At 38.8% G+C, this 11,779-nt stretch overlaps 1 protein-coding gene across 1 annotated transcript in view; it reads right to left on the bottom strand.

Moving 5' to 3' along the window:
- The window catches only part of LOC143849757 (uncharacterized), a 32,678-nt gene that overhangs the window by 19,541 nt on the left and 1,358 nt on the right, over nucleotides 1–11,779 (bottom strand). The window contains exon 2 of the mRNA XM_077358933.1: nucleotides 111–305. Coding sequence (XP_077215048.1) covers nucleotides 111–141 — 31 coding nt within the window. The 5' untranslated portion in view covers nucleotides 142–305. The remainder of the gene's footprint in view (nucleotides 1–110; nucleotides 306–11,779) is intronic.

Below are 11,779 nucleotides of genomic sequence, written 5' to 3'. Positions count from 1 at the left end.
AAATATTAAGCACCACAAAAGATTATGTGTTGTAATAAAATGGAAAAAATGCATTAAGCACGATAACATATGATATAATGTAATAAACTGATATCTGTAGAAACACTCACCGGATTCGGTACGTGCACACTCTGGACACATAAATGTAGCATTGAATTCCTTATCCTTAAACCGAACATATTTTCAATCCGGGGCCATAAAATCGGCGGGACAAAGCTCCCACTCATCAAATACGTCGTCTGATGTTATAGTATCCTTTTCATAAAACCCACATTGCATTTGCTATCTGGAAGCTCTGTCAGAGGCTGCAAAAAATAAATGAGCATGTGCAATTTCACTGCTAGCTTTCGCAACCAAAACTTTTCTGTATGTTGGGCAAGTCTATGAACTGTATGTTTACATGTGGCTAGATGGTGGCAATCAAGAATTCTAAGACATGACTAGAGAATTTATCACTTCAACAGACTAAAGAAACAAAAGGGAGAAATTTTTTGGTTAATTTTATGTTAGTAATTTGTAACAATTGAGAACATCGTACTTCATGAGGAACAAAAAAACATACTGCTTCGGAAGCCTAGAGTAACAAGCTACCTTTCCAAGGAAATTGGTTTTTGTCTTAAGAGACATTGAAAGATCAAAATATTTTACATGGGTGGAAGTCAATGATCCAAGGATCTCTGAGGAACTGGGAAAAAATCCCATCTTTGGTACCGTATCATCCAACAAGAAAATTACCATAGCATCTGCTATACTCATATGTATTGGATGGTACATTGAAAGTTTCCTTTAGGTTGAAAAAGAAAAGGCCACAAGAAATGAAAACGGAGAAAATAAAAGGAACATAAGAAAAATGTGGAACTGATCATGCAGAGACATAACATACGACAAACTGATGTATATAATACATTTTTAGTGTGCATCTATTTTATGTATATTACTTATGCATCTATAGAATTGAAGAGATCAGTTGACATTTAGAAAATGCCATGATCTAACCAAGACAGTGGCAGGCAAACAGCTCGGAGACGGTCTTTCCAAGATAGAAATGATTGACAACTATAGTTCAACTTAAGGGGGAGGGTTGGAATAGAGTATTTTTGTGAATTTTACGCATGAGTATATTTGTCATGTCAGATGTATGTTATGAATAGTAACAGAGAGAGAGAGAGAGATACACATGGTGCAACTTTCATCCCCACAAAAACTACTCTTCCTTCTTCTTCCTTATCATTTCCTTTTTTTCCTTGATTTACTGATTACTTCCAAGGAAACAACCAGCACATAGAAATTTTAGATTTTAGATTTTACACTACTAGATATCCACTAATTGGCTAGAGAATGAGATTACACAGAAATGAATATGATATCATTTTGGTGGTTGAATTTTCTGCATTACTCAATGTGTTTTACTATACATGGAGTGGATGTCTAAAGTCTAAAGATAAACAGATTGAGGATTAAATCAAGTCAATGGATAGCTTCTATGGAAATTGTATAGTACTAGAAATGAAGGGAATTTTCTAGAGGTTATTTGCTAAACCAGCTATGAATTCCTGCTCCACCCTGGATATTGTGAGTTTTATTCCAGTTTGTCATTACGTTCTTTTATATTTCAAGGATTGGTTTTTAATAGGCTACTCCCGGTCAAAGGCACAACCTTATGAAGGTTATGTTTGGTGGCAATTTTATGGAGTGTTTGGAAAGAACGTAAAAATAAGAGGGTGTTTGGCAATGTTTCAAAAAAAAGTTCTTGTTTTTTTTTTTTTTTTTAATCAGAAAAAATATGTTTGGCATATGAAACAAAGTTTGTTACAATCATTTTTATTGTTTTTCTTTTTGTTCTAGAAACGACTAAACTGAAACGAAAAAATGACGAATCCAACATGGAATGGAATTTCTTAAATGTTTTAACGAGAGTTACGAGACAGTATCACATCTCTCCTTTCCCATCCCGCGTGTCTTTGCTAATTTGTATTGCTTTTGTGATGGTTTCTAAGTGCGTTTTTGTGCTTACTTTTGCATTTCCTAAATTTTCATCTTTAAATTCTATCATTTGCATATGCTTCCATACGTTTCCGTGATTTTATAGGATTTCCTAAAGTTTCTCACAAAATCAATTTTTATCCATGATTAAATAGTGTACAAAATCAATTTTTATCCATGATTAAATAGTGTGATTGTGTAAAATCTATTTCATCTAGATTTCTTTGTATTTTATAGCATTTCCTAAAGTTGATTCTCTAGAGGTTCATGAAAACAAGAATTAAGTAAATAGCCGAAAAATGCTACAACATGAGAATAAGCATGTGTCTGAATTTGTTATGTGTATGATATGCTGTCTTAGTTTATTATTCTTATTTCTTGGTTAAAGACACTAGTTCTACTATCTATCTACACTAAGGCCTTGTTAATAAATAACTTATTCGCTTGCCTTGATTACTTCCATAATTTTGATTTCTAATAATTTTAAAATAGTGGGGATTGTTTATTTTTATGTATTACAAAAGCATATTTCAAAATTTCTTGGAAAAGGTGCTTCAATATTTAGTTCTCTCATGTCTTTCTTTTGTTTTGCTTGGGAACTTTAGTCCCACATCGGTTTGGAAGACGGTGCTCCCTGGATATTTAAATGGTTGCTCATCTCTTGGGTCCGAGTGATTGCATCACTTTTGTAAGAAAGAATCCTAGAAAGTGAGGAAAAATCATAACAAATATGTTGGTTTTTCACCTATTTTCCAGGTTCTTTACTAGGAAAGTGTTGCAAGCAAACGGATTGCTAGCCATTCAAAAAAAAAAAGAAGCAAACGGATCGTTAATGCTCTGTTTGGTTGCAGATTTCTGAGGAGAATAAGGGGGAATGATCTTCTCTTAATCTACCCAAGGTTGTTTGGTTGTATTTTTAGCCATTTCTACTTCTTTGACCACGGGGGTTGTCGAGAGCCGGTCGGTGACGTGGTACCCTCTAGATCTTCTCGCCAAATTTAACAAAATTCAAGAAATTTGAGGAGAAAATCTTGAGAAGATCGAATATTTCAGAGTTGAGAAGACGTCTGGGAGATCTGAGGGAGATCCACAGGTCTTTTCTCCTTCGTCAAATCCCGTCTTCATTTTTTACCCTTGTTTTATGGCAAGAAGCCCAGAACTTGTGGAATCAGCGAGCTCCTCATCCGTTCCCTCCCCAAACCCAAAAATCGCTAGGAAGAGGAAGCGAGTTGAGGTAAACTTTCACCCTTCTTCGTATCTATTTTTATTTTTAATTGATGTGGGTTCTGCTGTGGCATTGTGATGGGAAGTAGAGTTCTGGTGTTGAAGAAATTTGCTTTATTGTGATGGGTTTTCATTTCTGGTGTTGCAAAAATTAGTATTTCTGCTGTGATTTTCTGATGGGAAGTAGAAATGTGTTTTCTTTTGATTTGATGTGGGTTTCTGTTGTGGTATTGTGGTGTGATTTTTTTCTCCATCACATTTCATACTAGCTATGGCTTTGTGATTTTTGTGATTTTTTTTCCTTTGTGAACATTTGATACCTTTCATTCTAGGGCTTTGTGATTTTTGTGAATTTTTCAACTAGTAGGGCTTTGTGATTTTTTTTATTATTCGATCTGGGTTTGTGGTGTGTGGGTTTGGTTTTTTTTATTCCATTTGAGAGTAGAGGGTTTTCTGTCTCAGTCCCCAGATGTTCTACAAATGGGATTGCAGGAAGGTTTTTTCAGAAGAACTTTTACTAGGATGGTCTCCACATTTGTGCAGGACTTAATTTTTTTTTATTTGATCTTGGATTTATGATGTTCTTTACAAAAAAATAGGGTTTCTGGATGGTTTTTTCAGGAGGGTTTTTATTGATCTACGAAATGGATTTCTAATGTGGGCTTTTTTGTACTCCAGAAAAAAAGTTTTTCATAATAAATTACTGAGTGTTGGTTCTTCAAAAATAATTTCAGTATGTTGAAAGTAGGAGCTTGTAGGGCAAAATAGATGATTGTGTGTGATTACGGGATGGGTTTTGTATTTTAGCACATCAAAACATCGACTGAAAATGTTGGGACTATTTTTCAACTACGTTGACATGTAAATATAAGTTAATTTTTTTTACTCTGTTCTTTACTTGAAATTTGTGAATATATGTTTACTGATAAACAACATAATCTTTGTAAGTAGGCTCAATGATGGAAGGACAACTAGAAACCTCGAACGTATTTTGTGTTGTGAGGGTATTAGAAGTGTTTTTTATTCGGAATTAGTCAGTAGAATTTGCTAGTTAATTAGATGGAGTAAATTTATTGGAGATCTCTGTTTGTCAAATGTTTATTGGTCGAGGGCGATTGTTCTATTCTTAACGGTAAGTCCTACCTGTCGTTAGGCTTGAACCCGTACAAATAGAAGTCGTGATGGACAACCATGATGATGACATATATGATGATGACTATATTGATGGAACTGATGCTAGTGAGAATGAAGATGATGATGACATGATTACAGAAGTGGCAGCCTTGGCTGTAGTTGGAACAACTTTATTTTTTACCACGGAGATGGAGGAACAAGGGCTTTTCATAGAAAGGGCGCTTTATGAGAACAATTACCGAACTTATCGAACATTTGTCAACTTTGTGGTGAACACTGATGTGCATTGCCATAATCTCCTTCGGATGAACCCCGAATGCTTTAGAAGGTTTGTTGATATTTTTAAAAATAACGGACTACTTAGTGATACAATCCATTGCACTGTTGAGGAGCAGATGGCGATCTTCGTGCACACAATTTCCCACAATCAGCGGAATCGTTGCATGACAGTATACTGTAAACGATCAGGGGAGACCATTTCTAGGTACTTCAATAAGGTTCTTCGTGCCATACTGAGAATGGTCGACCTCTTTATAAAACCCCCCTCAACAGACACACCGAGGCAAATTCGGGAGAATGCTAGATGGTACCCATACTTTAAGGTATCATGCTACCCTCGTTAAGTTTTGGTCATACTTAGCCATTTTTATTGCACTAATACTTTCACTTTTCAATCTTTAGGATTGTATTGGTGCGATAGATGGGACACACATCCCTGCCAAAGTACCGGCTGGAATTAAACTTCGTTTTATAGGTCGTAAGGGATCTCCTACCCAGAATGTACTCGCTGCATGTGATTTTGACTTGAAATTCACCTTTGTCGTAGCTGGATGGGAGGGATCGGCGTCCGACTCTAGAATGTTAGGTGATTCCGTAGCAAATGATAGCGGAATTATTTGCCATCCTGGGACATACTACCTCGCTGATGCCGGATTCCCATTACTGGGTAACTTTATCACTCCGTACCAGAAGACTATGTACCATCTAAGCGAAACTAGAGGACGTGCACCACAAACTGCTAAAGAGCTATTTAACCACAGGCATTCATCAGCTCGAAATGTAATTGAGCGTGCGTTTGGTGTCTTGAAGAAGCGTTTCCCCATCCTTACCAACGAACAGATGTACTCTTTCGAGAAGCAAGTGGATATTGTTATAGCATGTTGTTGCATTCATAACTTCATAAGAGGCGTAATGCCCCAAGATGTGTATGTTGCGGAGGTCGATACCGATATAGAAAGAACTGTTACGGCAGCTCATGACATTCAACATGCGCAAGTGGGTGTTGCCTCTAGAAGGACGCCGAGAGAGGCACGTTTGACTAGAAGTGAAGATGGGAGAGAAGGAAAAAGAATTCGAACACAGATTGCTGTCGATATGTGGAATGACTATGGGTCATAATGTTGACATGTGTCACTTTGTTGGACATTTTCTATACTTATTTAGGATTTGTCAGTAGGCTCTGTTTGTTGGACATGTCCCACTTTGCTGGACACTTTCTCATGTTATTTTCTGTGGCACTTATTGTTGTTGTAACTGATATGCATATGTTTCATAAGGTCTATTGGTTGTTGATTCTCAATTACAGTTAGTTTTTCAGAACATCTGAAAGAGTAAACTATGCCTATGCAGTTACCCTCGTTAAGAATTGGGTACTTTCCATATTACTGTGTACCATACTTATACCATATTGTTGACATTTCTTTGTTGGGTAGCTATGCATTACGTTAAATTGTAATACGAAACAGGGAATGGAAGAATCAAGCACGAAACAGGGAATGGAAGAATCAGGCGATGGGGAGAAATTGAAACACATGTGGTGGTCGACTGACATGGACACTGTATTGGTGCAGTCCTTATTGAAAGAATCCATTGAGGGGACTAAAATTCCCACTGGCTTCAAGGAACCTGCGTATAAGTTTGCACAGGGTGAAGTGAATAGGGTATGCCAGACACAATTGACGGTTAATCAAGTTAAAAACCGTGTCAAAACTATGAAAGCAAATTACAAGATCTTGGCTGAAATGCTTTGTACAAGCGGTTTTGGTTGGGATGATGTGAAGAAGAAAATTTCAGTTTCAATTGAGGTACAGAAAGATTACTTGAAGGTACCAACTCCTCAGAAATTTCATTTATCAAAATCTTGTTATATCAATGATGATGGGTTGTGTCATTGATATCTGTTTTTTTAATATCTAGTCCTACCCCAATCGGAAGAGGTTCTTCGTTCAACGTCATGAATTTTATGACGAGATGGTGCAAATATTTGGAGATGAGTACGCCCATGGTACATTCAAGAAAACAAATAGGAATGTGTCAGAGCTTGTTGACAAAGAGACGTACACCCCCCACATGGGTAATGACGAGTACGATGCCTTTCCAGAAACAGGTTCCCAGTACGACATGTCCACTGATGGCCCGAATCTACCATATGTTCCGTCTCCACCTACTAGTTCGCCGCTTGGGGAGGGTGAGAGGTCGCGACCTCTCCGCAGTACAACACCTATGCAAACCAGTGTGGGGGCAGAGGATAGTCCATCTGTTGCTCCAACGAAACGCCGGAAGCGAGCTACGCCTGAAATGAAGGAACATCTTGTAGAATTCACCAAGACCCTGTCAGAGATCGGGTCTGCCCTTAGATCTAGAAATGAGGCCATTTTGGCTAGAAATGAGAGAGGGGATATTCAATGCCGCAAAATCATGGAGGCATTGCAGGACATTGATGGCCTTACAGACTCCATCGTCTGTGATATATATGATTATTTGGCCGTCAACGAAAAAGAGGAGCGAGCCTTTTTAAATCGGCCAAAGGAAATGCGCATGTCGTATGTTTCGAAGTTCCTTTACCGCAGGTCTACTGCGCCCCACTCTTCAGACTATGGCCTGTGAGGGTGAACTTAACTTATGTTGGGCTCCATCACCATCGTCTCATATATATTAGTATTTTCCGTTGTTGTTTTATGGCTTTCACCTGTGAGGGTGAAACTTAACTTATGTTAGACTCTGTCTATGCACTGCTTATCTTATGTTGGACTCCATCTATGCCCTGCTTCTTCACTTTGAAGACAAACTTGGATCTTTATTTTGTTTGAATGGCGGGCAGTGGACTGTACTGCTTATTACTTCTATGTAGAATCTAATTGTTTAGATGATATCTTAACTTTAGTGGGATTGACTGCTGATTTAGTGGATAAGCTTGTTATATTAAATGCTTCTTTTATGGGTGTTGACCTTAGTGGGATTGACCTTTTCTTTGGGGCTTCTTTTAATTCATTTTGTTAATATTTCTTATATGTTAAAAGCCCCATTCCATGTCGTGTTTGGGGCTTCTTTTAATTCTTAATGTTATTGCTTCTTGATGATATAAATCTATCATCTTTCTAAATCCTTCAATTTGTACATTCTTGTAGTATGTGGAACATAGATAGGGATAAGACTTTATTAAGCAGCATGTCAATTCAAATTACTGAAGGGAATAGAGTTATGGGTGGATGGAAGGACGTCGCATTTATCAATGCCGTCCTCGACATTCAAATTACTGAAGGGAATAGAACTTGTGATCGTTATGTTCGTTATTCTCTTTTCTATAGTATTGCAGGTTAATTGGAAGTTGTCCAACAATTGCATGGATATATATATTGGCCCAACAAATGGGGATGGAGATGGACTTGTAAAAACTCGAGTTACCAATGTCAGAGCTTATTGGCCCAACAAATGAATGGTTTGGATCATCCTATGGCATGAGGCCCAACTATACTTGTCTGAAAAACATGGACTTCATGCCCCACGCACCATATAAATTGTAATGTAGGACACTCAATTTCTGTTTCTTGGAAGACTGGTTTTGGATGATGGATTTGGCCTTTTGCATTCAAGAAGATAGACATGAAAAATTGGTTACAAAAAGTGTCTAGATTGTGATTTCCATAAATCATTATAGTGAAGTTGTATTTGTTTCACAATTCAACTTCAAATTGGGAAAAACGGGATTTGGGATTTCATTACAATTTTTCAGGGTTACATGCTTGTGCTGAATGATTCAAGAGGAAAATCAACATTACTTGGTTTTGCCAAGTATGAATGCTGACTAATCAACAATGGTTTTAGCTTGATAGAGAAGTCGAGCAAGAAAAAGCATGGACTTCATGCCCCACGCACCATATAAATTGTAATGTACCACTCAATTTCTTTGTGAAACGTTGTAGTTCACTTGCTAGGGAATTTAGCAGAAAGCCATTTCGCGGATCAGATTTGCAAGAGAAAACAGCCACAGAGGCTCACGTTTGGCAGATTTTGTCTCTTCTATTTAATTGATCTGAGTGGGTAACAGTATTCAAGGAACATCATTATATACAAAATCTGATTCGTATTGTTGATCCAACGGTCAGATTGCATATATAAGCAACAGATACTTGGCATTCCAAGGGTAAAAAAATTTAAAAAATTAAAAAAAAAACCCTCCATGCCACTTCCCTTTCAGATGTGCCAATGTTCTAAAACACTGGGGGTGACCAAACATTCAACCATCCATATGATTGCGGGTCCCGGACAAGATGAATTTTGAACCGTCTAAAGGGCTCATATTGTGACCGGCTATTTTTTTTGGGTAGATGTTGGTACAAAAACAGTTGCTGTTTGCACAAAACCCCTATCAATCTACTTGCAACCAAATGCATTTGTAGGTAATTCCCTGCTATTCTCCTGCTGATCTACTTGCAACCAAATGGATAAAATGGACTTCTTCCAGAGATCTCCCACAAATCTTCAAAGCAACCAAACAACATTCCCTTCATCCACCACTAATCTCCCCATTGACTGATCTTCTTGTGATCTCCCCGTTGACTTCTTCTTCTCCTAATCTCCTACTCATCTACAAGCAACCAAACAGAGCATAAGGGTTGGGACCTTTAAGAGAAAAAAGAACGTTGGGGAATTCTTTTCATGCACATGCCAAGCTGAGCTGGTCCAGACCGTGGTAGTGGTGTGGAATGGTGCATGTGTCTTATTTGGGCCTTGCCAATTTTCCTGTTAGCTATTTGTTTATTAATTTTTTATGTGAAAGTACATTTTTGTCCGTATAATTTTTTTCCTTTTTACTAGTTCAATCCCATTGCAAATAAACGAATCAGATTGGAGCTCTGTCACCAATTTTTACAAGTTGGGGTCCACAACCCAACTTTGCAGAATCACATCTAGCCATTGTGGAAGTATGGCAGACAAGGCATGCATGGTAGCGTCAGCTTCATGTGGTCTAGAGAGTGCATCTGCTACATTATTCTCTTGACCGCTCTTATATATGATGTCATAATCGTAACCCAACAATTTGGTAAGCCACTTCTGTTGTGTTGAAGATGTGATGTGTTACTCTAGCAAATACTTGAGATTGTGATCTGTCTGGATTTGGAATGGTGCCCAACAAGATAAGGCCCCCACTTTCCCACTAGGTAAAGGATGGCGAGCACCACTTATGATATGTAGAGAGACCTAAATTCTTTTCAGATAAGGCCTTGTTAAGGAATGCAATCCGCCTTCCCTCTTGCATCAGAACGACAACGATTCCTACACCTGGTGTGGCCTTCTTTAGGTATGCACAGGCTTGTTCTGCCCAGCAAAAAGTATCCTTCTTAAGCAATTGAGTCAAAGGGTAGCTACTCTTCACATAGTCGAGAATGAACCGTCTATAATATCCAGTCAACCGTAGTCCTTGGTTTAGACAACTGTACCATGGCGGAAATCTTTGAAGGGTCTACGGGCGGCTACCCCATTCTGGGAAATGAAGTGGCCTAAATATTCTAATTCACTTCGACCAAATAGGCACTTTGATGTTAGATCTCTTTCTGTAAAGTTGGTGCTTGCTTTGGAGCGTGTCGCATGCAGATGTTGAAGGTGGGCCGGCCCGCTTTGGCTATACACTAAACTATTGTCAACGAATACAAGAATAAACTTGCAAAAGTGCAGATAGAATACTTCATTCATCAAACTCTGAAATGAAGACGGATCATTGGTTAGCCTGATGGGCATAATGAGGAACTCGTAGTGCCCTTCACACATCCGAAAAGTCGTCTTGTGCACATCCAATGGGTGAACATGAATTTAGTGATAGGCTGCTAGCCACGATCGTAAGTCCAACTTGGAGAAATATCGAGCACCGTGTAACCCTCATCCAATAACCTGTCATGGTAGGAATTGGAAATTTATCGCTAATAGTGCTGCGGTTTAGCGTTCAATACTCCACGCACATCCGATGTGAGTTATCCTTCTTCACCATCAGAACTGGAGAAGAAAACGGGCTAAAATAGGGATGTATTAATCTGGTAGCCAACATCTCTTGTACTGCCTTTTCGATTTGGTTCTTCGGTATGTATAGGTAGAGATACAGTCTGATATTAGGGGGTTGGCTTCTCAGTTTCAAAGGTATGCAATGGTCATGTGACCCGGTCAGAGGGAGACCCTGCGGTTTGGCAAACACATCAAAAAGGTTTCGTAATAGTGTTACATTGTAGGAATAGAAGCTACTTCCTCCTCTTCTATAGGCAAAGAAAATAGTTGTGTGGCTGCTCCTAGCACGAGCTTCATTAGAATTTCTCCATTCGCTTACTATCAATCAGTTGGACGCTATGATTTAGCCGACACTTCGAATTTATTGCCGACTCACGTGTCCTGCCGTGTCCGACATGACACGCGTGTCCACACGTGTTGACACTCTTTTGGACACTTTTACTTGTATTGCTGAAAGTGTTAGACTTAATGTGTGGGTGTGGATATGTTTTTGTACCTTGTCAAGTGTGACATTCTGTTTTTTTATTGAATATTGTGTTTACCTGATTTAGACAACTCGTATCCATGTCGAAACTAGACACGCGAATCCATATCCAAAAATCATGATTACATATACTTTCTATTTTAGCCGTATCCCCATTTCTAAAGTTTGGGGGTTTGCCGTGTCCGACACTCCGTGTCAGTGTCGACTCGCAACACTCGTGTCCGTGTCCACAAATCATACGTTGGACGACTTCTTTGAATCATCGTAAAATATGGCACCTCTAATTGAATGATAACTACATTCACAATTGTTTGAAGTCCCATACGATCAGACCCAGAGTAGTGAGCCATTGGACACTCAATACCATGTCACACTTGCTCGAGGGCAGTAGAAGCATATCTGCTAGGAAGGTACTATCTTGAATGACCCGTTGGAAGCGTTTGCATGCTGCCATGATTCTAAATTTTGTTCCACCGACCACACATACGGAAAGGGTTTGGTAGGTTGTACATCACAACCGGTACGCTTGGCCACCTCGGGATCCAAGAAGTTGTGCATACTGCAAGAGTCGATGAGTATAATCATGGGCATCCGATCGATATAGCCCTCGACCCGCATGGTATGATAGGAAGTAGAGCCCGCTAACGGATAGACCAAGATCTAGAGCTCCTCTTTAGT

This window comes from Tasmannia lanceolata, unplaced genomic scaffold, assembly GCF_043159265.1.
Source record: "Tasmannia lanceolata isolate RefF3 unplaced genomic scaffold, GAP_Taslan_0.1 ptg000018l, whole genome shotgun sequence".
NCBI lineage: Eukaryota > Viridiplantae > Streptophyta > Magnoliopsida > Canellales > Winteraceae > Tasmannia > Tasmannia lanceolata.
The sequence above is the reverse complement of the archived record's forward strand: the minus strand, read 5'-3'. Positions and strand labels throughout refer to the sequence as shown.